This window comes from Anomaloglossus baeobatrachus, chromosome 3 (assembly GCF_048569485.1).
Source record: "Anomaloglossus baeobatrachus isolate aAnoBae1 chromosome 3, aAnoBae1.hap1, whole genome shotgun sequence".
Taxonomy (NCBI): domain Eukaryota; kingdom Metazoa; phylum Chordata; class Amphibia; order Anura; family Aromobatidae; genus Anomaloglossus; species Anomaloglossus baeobatrachus.
This window is the reverse complement of record NC_134355.1, coordinates 560,306,011-560,330,377: the sequence shown is the minus strand read 5'-3', so window position 1 is coordinate 560,330,377 and position 24,367 is coordinate 560,306,011. Positions and strand designations below refer to the sequence as shown.

General features: G+C 45.8%; 1 protein-coding gene across 2 annotated transcripts in view; it reads right to left on the bottom strand.

Annotated features, from left to right (window-relative positions):
* PASK (PAS domain containing serine/threonine kinase) overlaps nt 1-24,367 on the bottom strand; it is a 358,840-nt gene that overhangs the window by 81,198 nt on the left and 253,275 nt on the right. For both annotated transcript variants that reach the window (XM_075340860.1, XM_075340859.1), the window contains exons 7-9: nt 22,705-22,947; nt 20,508-20,640; nt 7,060-7,168 (exon numbers count right to left, since the gene is read on the bottom strand). In XM_075340860.1, coding sequence (XP_075196975.1) covers nt 7,060-7,168; nt 20,508-20,640; nt 22,705-22,947 — 485 coding nt within the window. The remainder of the gene's footprint in view (nt 1-7,059; nt 7,169-20,507; nt 20,641-22,704; nt 22,948-24,367) is intronic.

Genomic DNA, 24,367 nt, shown 5'->3' with positions numbered 1-24,367 from the left:
GGCGGACGTTGGTTTCCTAGCCTGTCTCATAGTGGCAATGACGTCTTGAGATAACCCTGAAGACGCTAGGATCCAGGACTCAATGGCCACACAGTCAGGTTGAGGGCCACAGAATTCAGATGGAAAAACGGCCCTTGAGATAGCAAGTCTGGTCGGTCTGGTAGTGCCCACGGTTGGCCGACCGTGAGATGCCACAGATCCGGGTACCACGACCGCCTCGGCCAGTCTGGAGCGACGAGGATGACGCGGCGGCAGTCGGCCCTGATCTTGCGTAACACTCTGGGCAACAGTGCCAACGGAGGAAACACATAAGGGAGCTGAAACTGCGACCAATCCTGAACTAAGGCGTCTGCCGCCAGAGCTCTGGGATCTTGAGACCGTGCCATGAACGTCGGTACCTTGTTGTTGTGCCGGGACGCCATGAGGTCGACGTCCGGCACCCCCCAGCGGCAACAGATCTCCTGAAACACGTCCGGGTGAAGGGACCATTCCCCTGCGTCCATGCCCTGGCGACTGAGATAATCTGCTTCCCAGTTTTCCACGCCTGGGATGTGAACTGCAGAGATGGTGGAGGCCGTGGCTTCCACCCACATCAAAATCCGCCGGACTTCCTGGAAGGCTTGCCGACTGCGTGTGCCGCCTTGGTGGTTGATGTATGCCACCGCTGTGGAATTGTCCGACTGAATTCGGATCTGCTTGCCTTCCAGCCACTGCTGGAACGCTTTCAGGGCAAGATACACTGCCCGTATTTCCAGAACATTGATCTGAAGCGAGGACTCTTGCTGGGTCCACGTACCCTGAGCCCTGTGGTGGAGAAAAACCGCTCCCCACCCTGACAGACTCGCGTCCGTCGTGACCACCTCCCAGGATGGGGGTAGGAAGGATTTCCCCTTCGATAATGAAGTGGGAAGAAGCCACCACCGAAGGGAAGCTTTGGTCGCCTGAGAGAGGGAGACGTTCCTGTCGAGGGACGTCGGCTTCCTGTCCCATTTGCGTAGGATGTCCCATTGAAGAGGACGCAGATGAAACTGCGCAAAAGGAACTGCCTCCATTGCTGCCACCATCTTCCCCAGGAAGTGCATGAGGCGCCTCAAGGGGTGTGACTGGCCTTGAAGGAGAGATTGTACCCCTTTCTGTAGTGACCGCTGCTTGATCAGCGGAAGCTTCACTATCGCTGAGAGGGTATGAAACTCCATGCCAAGGTATGTCAGCGATTGGGCCGGTGTCAGATTTGACTTTGGAAAATTGATGATCCACCCGAAACTCTGGAGAGTCTCCAGGGTAGCGTCGAGGCTGTGTTGGCATGCCTCTTGAGAGGGTGCCTTGATCAACAGATCGTCCAAGTACGGGATCACCGAGTGACCCTGAGAGTGGAGGACCGCTACTACAGTAGCCATAACCTTGGTGAAAACCCGTGGGGCTGTTGCCAGGCCGAACGGCAGTGCCACGAACTGCAGGTGTTCGTTTTCTATGGCGAAGCGCAAGAAGCGCTGGTGCTCTGGAGCAATCGGTACGTGGAGATAAGCATCTTTGATATCGATCGATGCAAGGAAATCTCCTTGGGACATTGAGGCGATGACGGAGCGGAGGGATTCCATCCGGAACCGCCTGGTCTTTACGTGTTTGTTGAGAAGTTTCAGGTCCAGGACAGGACGGAAAGACCCGTCCTTCTTTGGGACCACAAACAAGTTGGAGTAAAAACCGTGGCCCTGTTGCTGAAGAGGAACAGGGACCACCACTCCTTCTGCCTTCAGAGTGCCCAGCGCCTGCAGAAGAGCCTCGGCTCGCTCGGGAGGCGGGGATGACCTGAAGAATCGAGTCGGGGGACGAGAGGTGAACTCTATCTTGTAACCGTGAGACAGAATGTCTCTCACCCAACGGTCTTTTACCCGTGGCAGCCAGGTGTCGCAAAAGCGGGAGAGCCTGCCACCGACCGAGGATGCGGAGTGAGGAGGCCGAAAGTCATGAGGAAGCCGCTTTGGTAGCGGCACCTCCGGTGGTCTTTTTAGGACGTGACTTAGACCGCCATGCATCAGAGTTCCTTTGATCTTTCTGAGGCCTTTTGGACGAGGAGAATTGGGACCTGCCCGCGCCCCGAAAGGACCGAAACCTCGACTGCCCCCTCCTCTGTTGGGGTATGTTCGGTTTGGGCTGGGGTAAGGATGTATCCTTTCCCTTGGATTGTTTGATGATTTCATCCAAACGCTCGCCAAACAATCGGTCGCCAGAAATTGGCAAACTGGTTAAGCGCTTTTTGGAAACAGAATCTGCCTTCCATTCCCGTAGCCACAAGGCCCTGCGGAGTACCACCGAATTGGCGGCTGCAACCGCCGTACGGCTCGCCAGGACAGCATTAATAGCGTAAGACGCAAATGCCGACGTCTGAGTGGTTATGGACGCCACCTGTGGAGCGGACGTGCGTGTGGCTGCGTCAATTTGCGCTTGACCTGCTGAGATAGCTTGTAGCGCCCATACGGCTGCGAATGCTGGGGCAAAAGAAGCGCCGATAGCTTCATAGATGGATTTCAACCAGAGCTCCATCTGCCTGTCAGTGGCATCTTTGAGTGAAGCCCCATCTTCCACTGCAAGTATGGATCTAGCTGCCAGTCTGGAGATTGGAGGATCCACTTTGGGACACTGAGCCCAACTTTTGACCACGTCAGGGGGAAAGGGATAACGTGTATCCTTAAGGCGCTTAGAAAAACGCTTATCTGGACAAGCATGGTGATTCTGGACTGCCTCTCTGAAATCAGAGTGGTCCAGAAACATACTCGGTGTACGCTTGGGAAACCTGAAACGGAATTTCTCCTGCTGAGAAGCCGACTCCTCCGCCGGAGTTGCTGAGGGAGAAATATCCAGCATTAGATTGATGGACGCAATAAGATCGTTCACTATGGCGTCCCCGTCAGGAGTATCAAGATTGAGAGCGGCCTCAGGATCAGAATCCTGATCAACTGTCTCCGCTTTATCAACCAGAGATTCCCCCCTCTGAGACCCTGCACAATATGATGATGTCGAGGGAAATTCTAAGCGAGCTCGCTTAGTCGGTCTGGGGCTGGGGTCTGTGTCAGAACCCTCAGCCTGGGACCCATGAGATACCCCGGGAGGACATTGTTGGTCCAACTGAGGTGGGCCAGGGAACAAAGATTCAACAGAGTCCCTGTGCTGAGATACCGGCCTGGACTGCAAGGCTTCTAGTATCTTAGCCATAGTCTCAGAGAGTTTTGCAAACTCCGTCCCCGTCACCTGGACAGTGTCAGCAGGTGGCTCCCCCTGGGCCCCTCTTAGCAGAGGCTCTGGCTGAGTAAGTGCCACAGGGGCCGAACAGTGCACACAATGAGGGTCAGTGGAACCTGCCGGTAGCGGGGTCGTACATGCGGCGCAGGCAGCATAAAAAGCCTGTGTTTTGGCACCCCTGCCTTTCGTGGGCGCCATGCTATTATCTTCCCTGAGCAACACAATAGGGTATATAGCCAGAAACCAACTGTGCACCATACAGTGTAAAATATATATACCATAAACATATAATGTTACACTACTGCACAATGGGGCTAGCACCACAGGTGCTGCTTACCACCCGCTTAAAGCGGTTGTGAGGCCACCAGAGTCCCTGCCTGGGTCTCCCAGACTTTGTCCCCCTCTGCAGCGTCCGAGGAGCTGACAGGAATGGCTGCCGGCGTCCTGAGGAGAGGAGGGAGCCGTGGGCGTGACCCAGAAAGTGCGGGAACTGGTGCCCGCACTGTGCACAGTGAGGGGGGTGGAGTATGCAAAGCATGCTCCAGCCCTCAGTGCTGCTCGTTCTGTCCAGCGTCCCGCCCTTCCCCTGCCTGTCAGGGCTAGGGGTGGGAAGAAAAGAAACTAGGCCGCAAAAAGCCGGGGACTCTAGTAATAAACGCGGCCGCCGTAAAAGCGCGGCCGGCGTGGAAGTCCCCGGCGCACTACAAGTCCCAGCCGTGCCGCGGTGTTTCCATGGCAGCGGCGGTCAGTGCGGCAGTCCCTATACATAAACACACTCAGCAACGCTGAGTGTGTAATGGCACATATTAACCCGGTCAGCGCCGCGGTCCCCGGTGCACTAGCACACCCAGCAAAGCTGGAGTGTTGCTGTGCGCTGTCCCCACAGGGATACAGAGTACCTCCAAGTAGCAGGGCCATGTCCCTGAACGATACCCGGCTCCTATCCAGCAGGCTCCACAGGAGTTGTGGATGAAGCACGGTCTCAGTGCCTGGAGACCGATAGGATCCCACTTCACCCAGAGCCCTAAGGGGGATGGGGAAGGAAAACAGCATGTGGGCTCCAGCCTCCGTACCCGCAATGGATACCTCAACCTTAACAACACCGCCGACAAGAGTGGGGTGAGAAGGGAGCATGCTGGGGGCCCTATATGGGCCCACTTTTCTTCCATCCAATATAGTCAGCAGCTGCTGCTGACCAATCTGTGGAGCTGTGCGTGCATGTCTGCCTCCTTCGCACAAAGCAAAAAACTGAGGAGCCCGTGGGAGCACGGGGGGTGTATAGGCAAAAGGGGAGGGGCTTTACACTTTTAGTGTAATACTTTGTGCGGCCTCCGGAGGCATAGCCTATACACCCAATTGTCTGGGTCTCCCAATGGAGCGACAAAGAAATATACGCACATACCGCACAACACACACATTGCACAAAACATACCTCCCTCCAAAACACACCACACCCACCGCGCAATACACACACACACAACGCGACAGACACACAGCGCTCCACAAACAACGCAACACACATACAACACCGCTCTCACCCCCCGCCACACCCAGACAACACCCAGAACATGTACAGCGCCCTACACAAGCACTTGGTAACTACACACAACATATATATCTATATCTATAACAAAAATCATACATGAACTACACAATACGTAAATTCTAGAATACCCGATGGGTAGAATCTGGCCACCTTCTAGTATATATATATATATATATATATTATATATGTAAATCACAACTGTCTGTTATCAAGTCGGATTGTGTCTTTGGTCTTGTTGTTTATTAGGGATGATCGAATACCTCAAATATTCGGCTTCGCGAATATCCGCCGAATAGGTCGCAGCTATGGGAATATTCAATGCGCAATGTAAGTCTATGGGAAGCCCGAATAGTTCTGAATAGTTGTTATTCGGGTTTCCCATAGATTTACATTGCACATTGAATATTCGCGAATAGTCGAATAGCGGCGACCTATTCGGCAAATATTCGCGAAGCCGAATATTTGAGGTATTCGATCATCCCTATTGTTTATCTTTACATATTGGTCTCTTCTTGTTCCCCTGCCTAATTTTTAATGATGACTGTGTGTTATTAAGTCTTTGTTCATATTAATAAAATTATGGACACTATGTAAATTTGGATTGTTTTTCCCAATTTTTTTTTTTTGTGCCAAGGTAATTGGTGGTTTTACTTCCATTGCAGTTTTTCACAGATTGTGTGTTATTTTTCTGATATTAACGGGGTTGTCCGGTTTTGTAATAAAACTCTGCACGTAGTCAGGGATCTCTGGTAACGTCGGCAGTCACATGACCATAAGTATACATTTTGCATAATTCTTACCACATTCCAACTATACGTGCTTAACCTCACTCAATTCATTTGTACTGAGCAAGGCTGCACATGTCTAGTCAGAATGTGGCCAGAAGTTGCATACTAGTGGTCATGTGCCCACCCACTATCATAGGCAATAGCGGAAAATCCTGACAGTGTTCAGTACGCATGTTTTAAGGATTCAGAAGTCTGCATAGACTGACTGCAGACTTTAATTAGAAGACCATACAACCAATTTAAGATAGGTTACATAGACTTTTAAAAGGAATCTGTCATTACACTGAAACAGAGCATAGCTGCACAAGTGCAGCCAGACATCTCTGAAACCCTTTGGAGTTTCAAAGAAAACATAGTTTGAAAAACTGGCTGGGGAATAAAGGGAGACACCTGACTAGTCCAGCACCACCTCTGGCCAGCTTCTCCCTCCCTGGCTCCATTTGATTGACAGTTCTCTCCATATATACACAAATGGTAGAGGCCTGTCAATCAGCAAGGCAGGAACAAAAAAGGCAGGAACAAGAAAGGTCAGGGACGTCATCAGAATAGTCTGGTCTCTCCCTCTCCGGCTGACTAATCAAAACCTTTTCTTTCTAATACCGGAGAATTTCAGAGTGCCATCACACAGCCAGGCTTTGATTCATGCAGCATGCTTTGGGCAGCATGAATGTAATGACACGTTTGCCTTAAAGGGAACACGAGCAATTCCGGGTGCATACTGCTAATCCCTGCTTAACTGTCCCTGTATCTAGTAGCATAGATAAAAAGATCTTTAAAAAAAAAGTATTTCTAAAGATCTTTTATGATATGTTAATGAGCACGGGGACTAGTTGCAAGGGTGTTAGATCCTGTGCTCAGTCCTGCCTCTTAGCATGGTAGTACCCCACAGGGGCATGCTAACAAGCTACTCAATGCAGCATCACCAGCGGTGCCGCACGTACCAGTGTCTGCTGTGACCACTGATCAGAAGTTCCGCCACTTCCGGTCATGCGCACTAAACCTTGCTGAAGCTGGGACGCGTACACCAAGCTGCATACTGCTCATGACCTGAAGTGCCCGCCATTCACATCAGTGGTCAAAGCGGACACAGGTATGCGTGTCACCACTGATGATGCTGCATTGAATAGTATGTTAGCACGCCCCTGTGGGCGTGCTGCCATGCTAAGAGGGCGGAATGAGCGCAGGAACTAACGCAGTTGCGACTAGTCGCTGGCCTCATTAGCATATCATAAAGGATCTTTAGAAATACTTTTTCTAAAGATCTCTATCTATGCTAGTGTATACAGGGACGGTTAGGCAGGGATTAGCAATATGCACCCAGAACTGCTCGTGGTCCTGGGTGCATATCGCACCTGACAGATTCGTCTTAAAAGAAGTCATAAGCTAACCAACGTCAAAATATTACAACACAAGGCAAATGTAATGTGAAGTACCCAATTTGTATGTTCTATGTAAGAAAATGTTAGTAAAAGAGATAAGTAAGGATACCTCACAGATGTGGGAGATGATGGGCTGAGTACAATAGAACAAGCAGGGTGCTGGTATGCCTCCCCAGTCGTCAGCAGATCCTCAGACTTACATTTCTGTACAGATTTCTCTACAACACAAGGCACAAAACAATAAGGAAAATGTAATAGTATAGTGAAGAATGGAAACCTGCTATTATTCTAGAAATATATTAGAAGTGGTAAGTTACATAGTTACATATAGTTACATAGTTACTTAGGTTGAAAAAAGACCTGGGTCCATCTAGTTCTACATTTGGTCACTAAGTCATTTATACTTTATTAAATTTTAAGGGGTTTACAATAACAGGGGAGGGGGTAATTGAAGTATTTAAAATGCATTCTTAAAAATATTGTTGAAATAACAAAGAAGAGGAAGAGGAAGGGAAGAAAGGGTAGGCTAAAAGTGGATGGGAAGGGGTATTGGAGGGGAAGTGGGAATGGAAGGAGTTAGGGAATATAAAGGGGGAGGAGAAAGGGAAGGAGGAAGACGTTGAGGTAATTCGTTAAGTTTCAAAGTCAAGCAAGATTATAAACTCATATTCATTTAGCACAGTATATAAACACATTCGGAAATAACATATTACATTTATATTATTTAGATAATGTCAAGGAACTAATTCAAAACAAGGTTTGGCATGTATTTCTGGGACCAAAGAGACCATCTTATTTTATATCTTTGATAGTTTTTTTCTTTTAACGCAATATTATACTCATATAAATTATGAGCTGAAACCCTGTCCGTAACTTCTGAAATAGATGGGATTCTTTCTTCTCTCCAGTTGGCTGCTAATAAATTCTTAATAACTAAGAAAATGTGACAATGTATCTATACTTTTTCTCATATTCTTCTAACCCTATGGAAAGAATAACCAATTCTGGAGTAAGATTTATATCTTTTGTAGTCAATTGCTTTAAGAGGTCTCTGACTTTCTTCCATAAGGGTTTAAGTAAAGGACATCCCCAGAAAATGTGGATAAAGGATCCATTTTTCCCGCAACTTCTCCAACATAGTGGTGCGTTTTCAGCAGAAAACTTGCACAACTTTAGAGGGGTATAGTACCATCTGGAATACACTTTATAATATGTCTCCTGAAGAGAAGCACAGGTTGCAGTTGCATAAGTTGTTTCCAGAGCTTGTTTCCATGTACTTATAGGGAATTCCTTGTGCAAATCTTTCTCCCAATTATTTAGGTTTAGCTTTTTCTCAAATTCATAATCTTCATTTAGCAAGGAATATATATTACTGGTTTTCCAAATAATTTGGTTTAATGGATTATTCAATAAATTTATTAGGGGTTTAGGAAGCTGAAATCTAGGTTTTTTGTTTGTAAGAAAATTTTCTATACGGTACCAAATTTTTTTCTCTTTATTTGGGGTGTTGAATTTAGTTTGTATGTTTTTGAAGGGCAAGATTTTATTATTTTCTATTAGGTCGAGAAAATAGTTTATGTTGTATTGTTTCCATTTTATTATGTTCATTTTGGGAGTCAGAATTTGTATTGTTTCAATTGGGCAACATTTAATATCCTCCAAAGGTACATTATCTTTCATCAATGTTTTTAATAGGGATTTCCATGCCCATAGTTCTGCTTTAATTGTTTGAAATTTAGTTAATGTTTTTTGTGTGTTTAAAAGTTGGGCCAAAATGATATCTGATTTGGGAATGTTTCGATTATAATGTTTTTCTATATGTACCCAACTATTTTTAAATTCGGTAATTAGACTATTTTGGGTCTGTTTAATGAGACTAGTTAAATAATAAGCGTAAATATTTGGTAAACCTAGGCCTCCATTCCTCTTATGTTTACATAAAATGTTTTGGGAAATTCTAGGTTTCTTATTTTGCCAGATGAATAGTGATAACTGAGATTGTAGTTTCTGGATCCAGTGCTTAGGAATTGTTGTTGTTAAACATCGGACTAGGTATGGAATTTTCGGCAAAATAATAGATTTATATGATATGACCTTTCCCATCCATGAAACTTCAGTCATCTTTAAATTTTTCAATTCATTTTGGATGTTGTTTAATAATGGGGTAATGTTCATAGATACAATTTTTTTGGTTGGGTTTGTAATGTATATCCCTAAATATTTCAATTTTTCAGTTTCCCACTTGAAGGCAAATTCCTTCTGAATACAATCTTTTAAATCAGGGTCTATGTTATAACCCAAAATTTGGGACTTAGAATAATTGATTTTATAATATGATACGGCTGAGAAATCATGCAGAATATTAATTGTATTTCTAAGTGACTCTAGTGGGTCGGTTATACTAAGAATTACATCGTCAGCATATAGTGTGATTTTATACTGTTTGTGATTTGTGGAAATACCTTTTATATTTTCTCTTACTCTAATTTTTTCAGCTAGGGGTTCCATCATTAAGGCAAATAAAGGAGAGAGTGGGCAGCCCTGTCTGGTTCCATTGCTTATAGAAAAATTACTAGAGAGGAAGTTATTGACGTAGATTTTTGCAGTGGGTTGGGAATAAATTTCTAATATTAATTTTAATATCTGACCATTAAATCCAAATTTTTTCAAGGTTGCAATCATGTAACCCCAATGGATCCTATCGAAAGCCTTCTCTGCATCCAATGAAAGGAGCAGAGAAGGCTCCTGATTTTTCTCAACCAGATCCACAAGGTTCAAAATTTTACGCGTCGCATCAGATGACTGCCTGTCTTTAATAAACCCCACCTGATCCAAATGGATCAAATTAGGGAGAATTTTCTGAAGCCGGTTTGCAATAAGCTTAGAGATTAACTTCATATCTGTGTCAATCAAGGATATCGGCCTATAATTTGACATGTCTAGAGGATCACCTTTATTTTTTGGGATAATAGTAATATTAGCTGTAAGCATCTCTTTTGGGATATGTCCTTCTGTAGATAAGTAGTTAATTAATCTGGTCAGATATGGGGATAATATATCTCCAAATGTTTTATAATATTCATTATTTAGCCCGTCGGGACCTGGTGATTTCTCTAATTTAAGCTGTTTGATGACTAATAAAACTTCTTCTTTTGTATATAGCTTATTTAAAGATTTTAAATCATTATTTGAAATTTTGGGAAGGTCAATTTTATCTAGAAAATCCTTTATTGATTTTTCAGTGGGTTGTATTAGGGTTATCGTTATCTTTCAGGTTATATAAATCGTGGTAGTATCTGGCGAAGGAATTTGCAATATCTTTAGGATGTTTACAAAGGATACGGTATTTATTTTTAGTTGCTGGTATTCTACTTTTAACTCTTTGTTGCCTAATTCTTTTCATCATTAATTTTGTGGGTCTATTATTAGAATGGTAAAAATTTGTTTTGTTTATTAACGTCACTTTGTTGTACTCTTGGGTTAGTAAAGAATTTAGTTCTATTCTCAGATTCAGAATGTGGGAGTGATTTGCATCTGATGGGTTTATTATTTGTATGTGTTCAGCTTCCCTAATTTTGTCTGAAATTTCTTTGAATTTCTTCAATTTTTGCTTTTTATCTTTACTGTTAATTTGTATCATTATCCCTCTTATGACCGCTTTATGTGCGTTCCAAAGAGAGCTAATTGAAATGTCGTTTGTGTCATTTTCCTTGAAATAATTTTTAAGGGCTTCTTCAATTACTGCAGTATGTTTTGGGTTTCTAAGCAAATACGAATTGCACCTGCATATTCTATCACTATTATCTAATTTTCCAGAACCTATCTGAAAATTTACAGGGGAATGGTCAGACCAGGTTCTTTGACCTATGCTTACAGATTTAAATTTATTTATTGTAAATAATGTAGTTAGAACCAAGTCTATTCTTGAAAAGAAGGGAATTTTGTTTACTTACCGTAAATTCCTTTTCTTCTAGCTCCAATTGGGAGACCCAGACAATTGGGTGTATAGCTACTGCCTCCGGAGGCCGCACAAAGTACTACACTTAAAAGTGTAAGGCGCCTCCCCTTCTGGCTATACACCCCCCCGTGGGAGCACGGGTCCTTCAGTTTTAGTGCAAAAGCAAGAAGGAGGAAAGCCAATAACTGTTTCAAAAACAAATTCAATCCGATAAACAATATCGGAGAACGTAAGTTATTAACATGAACAACATGTGCACCCGAAAAACAAATACCCTCAGAAAAACAGGGCGGGTGCTGGGTCTCCCAATTGGAGCTAGAAGAAAAGGAATTTACGGTAAGTAAACAAAATTCCCTTCTTTTTCGCTCCTAATTGGGAGACCCAGACAATTGGGACGTCCAAAAGCAGTCCCTGGGTGGGTAAAATAATACCTCGCGATCGGGCTGTCAGGCAGCCCTTTCTTACAGGTGGGCCACCGCCGCCTGCAGGACTTGTCTACCTAGGCTGGCATCCGCCGAAGCGTAGGTATGCACCTGATAATGCTTGGTGAAAGTGTGCAGACTCGACCAGGTAGCCGCCTGGCACACCTGCTGAGCCGTAGCCTGATGCCGTAATGCCCAGGACGCACCCACGGCTCTGGTAGAATGGGCCTTCAGTCCAGAAGGAGTCGGAAGCCCAGCAGAACGGTAGGCGTGAAGAATTGGTTCCTTGATCCACCGCGCAAGGGTGGATTTGGAAGCTTGCGACCCTTTATGCTGACCAGCGACCAGGATAAAGAGTGCATCCGAACGGCGCAGAGACGCCGTGCGGGAAATGTAGATCCTGAGTGCTCTCACCAGGTCCAACAGATGTAAACCCTTTTCAAATTGGTGAACTGGATGCGGACACAAAGATGGTAAAGTGATATCCTGATTGAGATGAAAGGAAGATACCACCTTGGGAAGAAACTCTGGAATTGGACGCAGTACTACCTTGTCTTGGTGAAACACCAGGAAGGGAGATTTGCAAGATAACGCCGCCAGCTCTGACACTCTCCGAAGAGACGTGACCGCCACCAGAAAAGCCACTTTCTGTGAAAGCCGAGAAAAAGAAATCTCCTTCATAGGCTCGAAAGGTGGCTTCTGGAGAGCAATCAGAACCTTGTTCAGATCCCAGGGTTCCAATGGCCGCTTGTAAGGGGGAATGAGATGACAAACCCCTTGCAGGAACGTGCGTACCTTAGGAAGTCGCGCCAGGCGCTTCTGAAAGAATACGGATAGCGCAGAGACTTGTCCTTTAAGGGAGCTAAGCGACAAACCTTTTTCCAACCCAGACTGCAGGAAGGAAAGAAAAATAGGCAATGCAAATGGCCAGGGAGAAACTCCCTGAGCAGAGCACCAAGATAAGAATATCTTCCACGTTCTGTGGTAGATCTTGGCGGAGGATGGTTTCCTAGCCTGTCTCATGGTGGCAACAACATCATGAGATAAACCTGAGGTCCCTAGGATCCAGGACTCAATGGCCACACAGTCAGGTTCAGGGCCGCAGAATTCAGATGGAAAAACGGCCCTTGAGACAGCAAGTCTGGACGGCCTGGTAGCGCCCACGGTTGTCCTACCGTGAGATGCCACAGATCCGGGTACCACGACCTCCTTGGCCAGTCTGGAGCGACGAGAATGGCGCAACGGCAGTCGGACCTGATTTTTCGGATCACTCTGGGCAACAATGCCAGAGGTGGGAACACATAAGGTAGTCGGAACTGCGACCAATCCTGAACTAAGGCGTCTGCCGCCAGAGCTCGGTGATCGTGAGACCGTGCCATGAAAACCGGGACCTTGTTGTTGTGCCGTGACGCCATCAGGTCGACGTCCGGCATCCCCCAGCGGCGACAGATCTCCTGAAACACGTCCGGGTGAAGGGACCATTCCCCTGCGTCCATGCCCTGGCGACTGAGAAAGTCTGCTTCCCAGTTTTCCACGCCTGGGATGTGAACTGCGGATATGGTGGATGCTGTGTTTTCCACCCACGTCAGAATCCGCCGGACTTCTTGAAAGGCTTGTCGACTGCGTGTTCCCCCTTGGTGGTTGATGTACGCCACCGCTGTGGAATTGTCCGACTGAATCCGGATCTGCTTGCCCTCCAGCCACTGTTGGAAGGCTCGCAGAGCAAGATAGACTGCTCTGATTTCCAGAACATTGATCTGAAGGGTGGACTCTCTCTGAGTCCACGTACCCTGAGCCCTGTGGTGAAGAAACACTGCTCCCCACCCTGATAGGCTCGCATCTGTCGTGACCACCGCCCAGGATGGGGGTAGGAACGACTTTCCTTTTGACAATGAGGTGGGAAGAAGCCACCATCGGAGAGAGTCCTTGGTTGCCTGAGAGAGGGAGACATCCCTGTCGAGGGACGTCGACTTCCCGTCCCATTGGCGGAGAATGTCCCATTGTAGAGGGCGCAGATGAAACTGCGCGAAAGGGACTGCTTCCATTGCTGCCACCATCTTCCCTAGGAAATGCATGAGGCGCCTCAAGGAGTGGGACTGGTTCTGCAGGAGAGATTGCACCCCTGTCTGCAGAGAGCACTGCTTGTCCAGTGGAAGCTTCACTATCGCTGAGAGAGTATGAAACTCCATGCCAAGATATGTTAGTGATTGGGTCGGGGTTAGATTTGACTTTGAAAAGTTGATAATCCACCCGAAACTCTGGAGAGTCTTCAGTGCCACGTTCAGACTGTGTTGGCATGCCTCTTGAGAGGGTGCCTTTATAAGTAGATCGTCCAAATACGGGATCACGGAGTGACCCTGCGAGTGCAGGACAGCTACTACTGCTGCCATGACCTTGGTGAAGACCCGAGGGGCTGTTGCCAGCCCGAAAGGTAACGCTACGAACTGCAGGTGTTCGCTTTCTATAACGAAGCGTAGAAAACGCTGATGCTCTGGCGCAATCGGCACGTGAAGATAAGCATCCTTGATGTCTATTGATGCTAAGAAATCTCCTTGAGACATTGAGGCTATGACGGAGCGGAGAGATTCCATCCGGAACCTCCTGGTTTTTACGTGTTTGTTGAGCAACTTTAGATCCAGGACGGGCCGAAAGGACCCGTCCTTCTTTGGCACCACAAACAGATTGGAGTAAAAACCGTGACCTTGTTCCTGAAGAGGAACGGAAGTCACCACTCCTTCCGCCTTTAGAGCGGCCACCGCCTGCAGCAGAGCAGCGGCTCGGTCGGGCGGTGGGGAAGTTCTGAAGAAACGAGTTGGAGGACGAGAGCAGAACTCTATCCTGTACCCGTGAGACAGAATGTCCCTCACCCAACGGTCTTTGACCTGTGACAGCCAAATGCCGCCAAAGCGGGAGAGCCTGCCACCGACCGAGGATGCGGAGAGAGGAGGCTGAAAGTCATGAGGAAGCCGTCTTGGTAACGGTTCTTCCTGCTGTCTTTTTTGGGCGTGACTGCGTCCGCCAAGAATCTGAGCCTCTCTGATCCTTTTGAGTCCTCTTGGACGAGGAGAATTGGGACCTGCCTGAGCCTCGAAAGGACCGAAAACCAGACTGACCCCTCCTTTGTTGGGGCTTGTTTTGTCTGTGTTGAGGTAAGGATGAGTCCTTACCCTTGGAGTGTTTAATGATTTCATCCAAACGCTCCCCAAACAATCGGTCACGAGAAAAGGGCAAACTGGTTAAGCACTTCTTGGAAGCAGAATCTGCTTTCCATTCTCTCAACCACAGGGCTCTGCGCAAAACCACGGAGTTGGCTGACGCCACCGCCGTACGGCTCGTAGAGTCCAGGACAGCATTAATCGCGTAAGACGCAAATGCAGACATTTGAGAGGTCAATGGTGCCACCTGCGGGGCAGATGTACGTGTGACCGAGTCGACTTGTATAAGCCCAGCTGAAATAGCTTGGAGTGCCCATACGGCTGCGAAAGCTGGCGCCAACGATGCTCCAATAGCTTCATAGATGGATTTCAGCCAGAGCTCCATCTGCCTGTCAGTGGCATCTTTAAGTGCCGCTCCATCTTCTACTGCAACTAAGGATCTAGCTGCAAGCCTGGAGATTGGAGGGTCCACCTTGGGACACTGGGTCCAACCCTTGACCACGTCAGGGGGAAAAGGATAGCGTGTATCTTTAAGCCGTTTAGAAAACCGCTTCTCAGGATAAGCGTGGTGTTTCTGGATTGCATCTCTAAAGTCAGCGTGGTCCAGAAAAGTGCTTAATTTACGCTTGGGATATCTGAAATGGAATTTCTCCTGCTGTGAAGCTGCCTCCTCCTCAGTAGGAGCTGGCGGAGAAATATCTAACATCCTATTGATGGACGCTATAAGATCATTCACTATAGCGTCACCATCCGGTGTATCCAGATTGAGAGCGGACCCAGGATCAGAATCTTGATCAGTTACATCCGCCTCATCACCCATAGATTCGTCCCGCTGGGATCCTGACCAGTGAGACGAAGTTGAGGGCCCCTCATAACGAGCCCGCTTAGGTTGTCTGGGACTGTCGTCCGAGTCAGAATCGTCACCCTGGGGTGCATGTGACACCCCCGGAGCTTGGAAGTGTTCCAGCTGAGGGGGACCAGGGAGCAATGATGCCACAGTGTCCATGGTCTGAGTTACTGGTCTAGACTGCAATGTTTCAAGAATCTTTGACATGGTCATAGACAATCTGTCAGCAAAAGCTGCAAACTCTGTTCCTGTCACCTGGACAGCATTCACAGGTGGTACACCCTGGGTCACGTCCAGCAGAGGCCCCGGCTGTGCAAGTTGCACAGGGGCCGAGCACTGCACACAATGGGGGTCAGTGGAACCTGCCGGTAGAGCAGCCCCACATGCGGTACAGGCAGCATTGCTGTTGCCTCCTTGTAATCTAGGAGGGTATATAGCCGAGAATCACCAGCGACCGTACAGTACAAAGTATTTGCAAACACAAAATACTCAGTATACAAACGGCACAAGTGGGGGTGAGCCCTTGAGGGCTGCTTACCGCCCGCTGAACAGCGGGTATGAGGCCGTAGAATCCCGTGTCTGGGTCTCCCCGTCTCCCCTCTGCAGCTCAGCGTGCAGGCAGGAATGGCTGCCGGCGTTCTGTGAAGAGGGGCGGACCGTGGGCGTGCCACAAACAAAGAGCGGGAAACTGCGTCCTACTGTGCCTGGTGTGAGGGCTGGAGTATGTAAAAACGACTCCAGCCCTCAGCGCTGATGCTCTGTACAGCGTCCCGCCCTCCTCCTGACTGGCAGGTGCGGAGGCGGGAACGAACGAACTAGGCCGCAAAAGCCGGGGACTGTAGTAATAAGCGCGGCCGTGATATATGCACGGCCAGCGCGGAAGTCCCCGGCGCACCACAAGTCCCAGCCGCGTCGCAGTCCCAGCGGCCGGCGCGACCGTTCTCCCTGAGTCTACCCACTCAGCTAAGCTGAAGTGAGGAAATGGCACAAGCGCAGCAGCGCTGTTGTCCCCGGCGCACTAACACACCCAGCAATGCTGCGGTGTGCGCGCGTATGCACGGGGACACAGAGTACCTTGACGGAGCAGGGCCATGTCCCTGACGATACTCAGCTCCAAATCCAGCGGCTTCTCCAGGGGCTGCGGATGGAGCACGGTCTCTGTGCCTGGAGACCGGTAAAATCCCACTTCGCCCAGAGCCCTAATGGGGATGGGGAAGGAATCAGCATGTGGGCTCCAGCCTCCGTACCCGCAATGGGTACCTCAACCTTAACAAGCACCACCGACAGAAAGTGGGGTGAGAAGGGAGTATGCTGGGGACCCTTGTATGGGTCCTCTTTTCTTCCATCCGACATAGTCAGCAGCTGCTGCTGACTAAACAGTGGAGCTATGCGTGCGTGTCTGACCTCCTTCGCACAAAGCAAAAAACTGAAGGACCCGTGCTCCCACGGGGGGGGTGTATAGCCAGAAGGGGAGGGGCCTTACACTTTTAAGTGTAGTACTTTGTGCGGCCTCTGGAGGCAGTAGCTATACACCCAATTGTCTGGGTCTCCCAATTAGGAGCGAAAAAGAAAGTCTTATGGGAGTCAGAATAATACGTATACTCTCTTGAACTCGTATTTAAGCACCTGAACATATCAAACAATTCTTCGTCTTCAAGCCAATTATCTAATGTAGGTAAAAGATATCTTGTTTTAGATGTTGAATCTAGCATGCCATTTGGTACCATATTAAAATCACCAAAAATAATCAAATCCCCCTTCTGAACTTCTCTGACAATAGTCATCAACTTATTAAGGAAGTGTATCTGGCCTCTATTTGGTGCGTATACATTAACAAATGTATATGTTGTGTTGTTGATTTTGCACACTATTATGCAATACCTACCTGCATTATCAGATACCTTAGTAATAAGTTCAAAGGTTACAGAATCTCTAATTAGAATAGCCACTCCAGCCTTTTTTTTTTCATTTGAGGAAGTATATTTGTGGGGAAAACGTCTATGGTTGAATGAAGGCGGTTTGGACTTTTTAAATTTTGTCTCTTGGAGACCTACAACATCCGCCTTTGATTCATTCAGGAATTTCCATACCGCAAATCTCTTCCTTGGACTGTTTAGTTCCCTGACATTATATGTCAAGAGATTAAGTGTCATTAGCAATAGTATTGAAAATGGTGGTTATTCCGATTGTTGTGTGGGGTAACCAAAGATTAGATTCGTATAAACATATAACTTGACTATTATTTTGTTCCTGTATGGAAAGAAAAAGGTTAAACACAAGTAATACAAACAAGAAAAACATAACTGTATAACATAAGTCCCAAAGTCTTCCTGGAGGATCTTGATATGGAAATGAAATGAAACCCATTTCAAGAATCACTCCTGATGGGAGTAAAGTTCAACAGCCAATGTCTTACTCCAACCTCTTTTATGAGTGGATATCCAAATCCAGTGATAATGAAGTGTTCTTCAAATCCAGGTGGTGGACCATAAATATTGTCCAACTAAATTGATGAGCCTAGAGAAGAAATAATAAATCAAGTTGTAACGAGTCCAAGATCCTTTAGCATCTTCTCGCCTTCTTTCGCAGAGATGATAGACAAAGTCTTTCCTTGATGATGGATTAGGATCTTTGTAGGAAATCCCCATCTATATATGAAGTTGTTCTGTCTAAGTAGTTGAGTGATACTATTGAGACTTTTCCTCTGTAGAATGGTTTCTTTAGATAAATCCGAAAAAATCTTTAAATTCTTGTAGGGTGAAGGAAGACTCTTGTGAAGTCTTAGGTATTCAAATAGTTTTTCTTTCGTTTTATAGAAATGTATCCTGAGAATGGTATCCCTCGGAGTGTCTTGTGATATAAATTTTGGTCTAGGTAGCCTATGAGCCCTATCTACAGTCAAATCCAATTCTGACATGTTAGGCAAGGTTGTTTTCAGTAGTTTCTGGATATATTGCAAAAGTTCGTTATTTTTGACATTTTCAGGAATGCCTCTAACCTTAAAATTATTCCTGCGATTCCTGTCTTCTTGGTCAGTTAGTTTTTGTTTCAAAATTCTGATTTCTTCATTCATTTTCAATTGCTCTATAGCGACCACTTTGGTATCTTTTTTCAATGAATCGACTTCAGTTTCTGTTTTTTTAATTATTGTGGACATAGAATTGAAAGTTGATCTCATTTCGTTGAACTGTTGATCTAAGTCCGACTGAATTGACATTCTGAAATTAGAAAGTGAGTCCGAAATGAATTTTTGGAGTGAGAGTATATCTTGTGATAAAATAACATTTTCTTTTACAGCTCCTAAGTGCATCAGTGAGGTATCAGGTGAGTTATTTTCGACATCCAAGCGTGCTCTTTGTTTATCTGGACTGTTGAGTGAAGAAGAAAGTTCATTTCCAGAATCTGAATCTGAATCCATGGCCCAAGCATCCCAGTCAGCATCTCTGTTTTTTGACGCATCCTTTTCTGTCTTGAGCCTCTTTTCTTTCCTTGTTGGCGTTTGTCTTTAATTATTTTGGGAATTGCTCCAGAGCTTGGATTCCCAGGTGAAATATATGTTGTGTTAGATGGTGCCTCTTTGGTGTTTGTTGATGTAGTCGAAGTATTTTCCTCTTTTCCTTTTCTGTTATCTTTTTGAGACATTTTGTTTCAGGAATATTAATATTATATAGTAGGTCACTTAAGGGATTAATTATAGTTTTTAAACTTGGTGTATAACTAGTTTGCCTAATCTATTATATCTCTTTGATGTCTAGAGAGCTTTACTATCCATTACCACTGTCGGCAATCCCGCAATGTTTTAGTCTCAATAACTTTTTTGTGCCAGCTTTATTTTTCTTGAACGATGTCTGGAATTATGCAGGGGAGAGTCCTCTCTCCCTTGAGTATTGAGATTAGTTGGACCACACTTAGTTTAGGCTGTCAGATGTTCAGAAGTGACTGACATGCAAGGGTTTATATTAAAGTTGCACTGGTATTCACCTATGCAGTTTACACAGGCAATAATAATAACAACAATAATAATAATAATAATAATAATTACGTTGTACCGTACCAGCTTAATTTTTCATAGGGTATGCCTAGAATCATTCAGTAAAGGGCTCTCTTTCTGCCAAGTGTCAAAACAAGTCAGACCAGGTTTTAGTATTACGGTCAGAAGTGTCACAGCTGAGGCTATAGAAGATCTCGGATATGTAAACTGCATATAAGTCTGTCAGGCTGGCTACAGTTGTTTGCACCACTGATTTCAGCCGCCGATTTATCCTGTGAATTTGCACAGATATTATCAATTATGGTCTTAATATATTTATTAGGGTCTCTTCTTATCAAGTGTAGTTCGTTTTAATCAGAACAATTTCTTCAAAAAGCTGTCAAGAATGATTTCTGTCAGGGCAGTTATCCTGTCATAGATCAGAGTTAAACAGGGTTCATAGGCAACACTGACAGGAATTAAACACTGTCAATTTCAGTTTTAAATAATTCTCTTGTACCAAGTCAGAATTGCCCCAAAAAGATCTTAAATTGTAGGTGGGGATGTTTCTTACTCCTTTGAGGGCAAATTTAGTCGAAGTAAATTTCCTGAATAGCTGTAACTTATGTTTTCTGAGGTGTCCCCATGACAACTAGATGGCTCCCTCACTACATAAAGGCAGTTTGCGGTCTCCTCAGAGGGATGTTATTCAGCAGTGTGAGGAGATTATCCATTAATTGTGGGATAATTTAGATTATTGATAAAAGCAGATAAAGAATATTAAATTATTTTGTGAGAAATTATCTTCTCTGGTGTTTAGTAGTAGAATAATTGTCCTGTCACAGAGGCACCTCCATGCGCCACTTACAGCTTAAGGAGACCTGGGTTACAACTATTTTGATGTGAAATCTGTCAAATTTAGTCTCTAAAGGCTCCTCATGTCTTCCTGAAGCTTTTATACTTCTTTTTTACCAGAAATGGATGAGTTTTATCTTCTTCTACGTCGCTTTTGAGGTTGGAGATACAGCAGCAATTAAAAGATAAGTCCTGTGTCGTCCATCATTAGGCCACGCCCCCCCACTAAGTCATTTATAACCAACAATGTTGTGTGTACTGAGGAAATCTTAATAATAAGCAGTAATAAAGAGGATATGCCTATAGGCTCTGATAAGCAGATTTCCTTATTTTAAAACACGCTTTCTTACCGGCAGCACCATTGCAAATAACTTCACAAGATTTGCTTCTTATTTGTGCTTCTTCTGGTGGGGACAGAAGAGAAGACTCCTCCTCGGCACTTCGCATATAATGGTAAAATCCAGGAATCAGAAAGGAAATGCTCTGTGAGAAAGGACACGGTGATTCTAACACAGATAGTACAAAACTAATATTTGCCTAAAACAAATGATAAATTAGAAAGGGTGTGAAGAACACCCCCGAATTCCCCACTCATGTAATCCAATGCTTCAGCTCCATCACTCTACTCATCTCCAATTACTTCCTTGCAGCCAATCTCATGCAATCTATTCATGTGAACGCTGCAGCCAATCACTAGCCTCAGCAGTGATGCCTCTATGTATGGCTTAAAGGCACTTGCCAGGTGCAATATGCACCCAGAACCACAAGCATTTCTGGGTGCATATTCCTAATGCCTGCCTAACAATGCCTGTACTTAGCAGCATAAATAGAGGTATCTTAAGAAAACGTATTTCTACAGATCTTTTATCATATGCTAATGAGCGCAGGGACTAAAGGCCACGTCTTACTAAGCGACACCGCCAGCGACATCGCTGCTGAGTCATGGTTTTTGTGACGCAACAGTGATCTTGCTAGTGATGTCGCTGTGTGTGACATCCAGCAACGACCTGGCCCCTGCTGTGAGGTCGCCGGTTATTGCTGAATGTCCTGCACCATTTCGTGCTCGTTGCTCTCCTGCTGTGAAGCACACATCGCTGTGTTTGACAGCGTCAGAGCAACAACTAAATGTGCAGGCAGCAGGAGCCGGCTTCAGCGGACGCTGGTAACCACGGTAAACATCGGGTAACCACGAAGCCCTTATCTTGGTTAGCCGATGTTTATCTTCGTTACCAGCGTCCGCCGCTCTCACGCTGTCAGTGCCGGCTTCCTGCTCTCTGCACAGGTAGCTGGAGTACACATGGGGTAATTAACCCGATGTCTACTGTGGCTAGGAGTGCAGAGAACAGGAGCCGGCACTGACAGCTGAGAGCGGTGGACGCTGGTAACGAAAGTAAATATCGGGTAACCAAGGTAAGGGCTTCTTGGTTACCCGATGTTTACCGTGGTTACCAGCGTCCGCAGAAGCCGGCAACGATCTGAATGTGCAGGGAACCGGCTTCTGCGGACGCTGGTAACCAAGGTACACATCGGGTAACCAAGCAAAGGCTTTGCTTGGTTACCCGATATTTACCTTGGTTACCAGCGTCCGCAGCTTCTAGAATCCGGCTCCCTGCTCCCTGAACATGTAGCCAAGGTACACATCGGGTAACTATAAGCAAAGCGCTTTGCTTAGTAACCCATTGTGTACTATGGTTACCAAGCACAGCGTCGTTACATGGGTCGCTGGTGGCTATTCTGACTGTTTGACAGCTGACCAGCGACCATGTAGCGACGCTCCAGCGATCCCTGCCAGGTCAGGTTGCTGGTGGGATCGCTGGAGCGTCGCTTAGTGTGACGGTACCTTAATCCAAAGTGCGTTACTTCCCCTGACTAATCCACCCTCTTAGCATGATAGTACACTAACACGGGCATGCTAACATGTTACTCAATGCAGTATCACCAGCGCTGACGTGCATACCTGTGTCCGCTGTCCAGAAGTACCGGCACTTCCGGTCATGCGTACAAGACCTCATTGAAGCCGGGACGCATACACCCAGCTTCATACTGTGCATGACCAGCAGTGCCAGGAACTTCTGAATAGCAGAGACAGCGGACACAGGTACGCGCATCACTGCTGGTAATTGTGCATTGAGTAGCATGTTAGTACACCCCTGTGGGCATACTACCATGCTAAGAGGGCGGACTAGTTGGGGGAAATAACGCCTTTGCGACTAGTCGCTGGCCTCATTAGCATATCTAAAAGATCTTTAGAAATACTTTCTCTAAAGATCCCTTTATCCGTGCTGCTAGATACAGGGACGGTTAGGCAGGGATTAGCAATATGGACCCAGAACTACTTGTGTTTCTAGGTGCATATCGCACCTGACAGCTTCACTTTAAAAGTGCTAAAGCTAGTGATCGGCTGCAGTGATCAAGTAAGCAAAAGCTACAGTATTTTTGCAGATCCCCTAGCACTAAACCATTAAGAGCATTTTTATATTTCGGTTTGTGTGTGCAACATCCCAGAAAAGCTGGGTATAAAGGCATCTGTGCAAACAGCATTCGTACCTTTCCCAACAGCTGCGTCCTGTCATATCCAAAAAGGGAACGCGAAAATGTTCCATTAATTCCCTGGATGATTCCATCTGGAAGAAGAGTGATCAGCCCGCTGATAGAAGAGAGGACACTGAGGCTGGCATAGTATTCTTCCGCTGGAGTCACCTCGTCGGGAAAATCCTTTATTAGAGTCAGGCTCACAGGAAAAGTAGCTCCGTTACGGGTCACTCCAACCACTCGTTGCTGCTGAATGCTCTGGAGGAAAACAATGCACCGTTTCATGAATCAATTTACTGTAAGGTCCGCACAAACGTTACAGAATCATCAGTGCAACCGGATAACCAAGATATCCGCAGCATTGGGCCCAGCGATCACAGTTCTGTCACCCTGATGAGAATATAATGATAAAATAACAACATTTACCACTGTGGATCACATCATCCATTAATACCCAGGTCCTTCAGGAAGGTGTTTTCACCCAGCACCTCTACAAAGGGTATCTGATTTTCAATACAGCAAAAATTACTTGTCTTAGTAGAGAAGTAACCATTGACTGGTAACATGTAGAGCAGGATGGCTGGTACATATGGCTGAATTACATGGTGTTCCAAAAGGACATAATGACATGACCATTAAATGAACATCAATGAGCTCATTCATTCTATTTCAAGGGAACCACTCATCAGTTTTTCCCTATAATAGTTCCTCCTACCAGTACCTCATTCATCAGTCTTTTAATACATTCCAGACAAGCCCACTATATCTCTCACCAAGCGCCGTATACCTTATAACAAGCTCAGAAGTTGTCCAGCCCTTCATTCCCATGAGCACCAATCGTTCTCGTGAGCTTCTTCAGATAGTCTTCAATGTACTCGCTGTCTTGTGACATCATCTTTCCACCTATGAATGATGATGATGATGTTCTCTTGTACTTGATGTTCAGAATCGGCAAAGTTTCACACCTGCACATGTACAGGCTCTCTGCTGGCTGTGTACATCATCAATTTTAGTTGGAAATGCAGCGTTACGAGGCAGGAAAGGGGGCGCTGAGCAGTCAGGAGACGCCCATCAGACTGCTTGGGTCTCATTAGAATGCAGTTCTGGAAAACCTCAAAGTTGTTTTTTATTTTTAAAAGGTATACACGCTCCCTGGGTATATATGACAAAGGAAAACACTGAAGTATATGTCTAAAACCAGTATTATTTTATTAAATCAAAATATAAAATGTACAAGATGAACAAAGACACAACAAGAAACTCTTGGCAAATATAATGCAACCAGTGAAAGAGGTATAGCGAGGTAGATAGCTGGAAGGACAGATAGCTGTTGTTATAATAAGTTAAAAGACCCACATATAAAGATTAAAGATCGCTGTGGGTACAATAGGATGTCCTCCCAAGAGGTAATATAAAGCATATAGTAAAGATCAGCCTTACCCATAAAGTGCACCGGATCTTAAAGTAAAAAAAGAAAAGCCCCAACGCACGTTTCATGTGTTTGTGTTGCTTCTTCAGAGAAAGGTCAGAAAAATTCAAGATGGTACTGTCAAGTCCTTGACAGGTGCCAGGGTGGAAAAAGTAGTGGCAGCAAATGCGGCGATAAAACTAGCCAGGTTTGCTAGGATTCCAGGCAAAAGGGTTTCCTCCCCAGTAAAGACATAACTGTTATCTAATG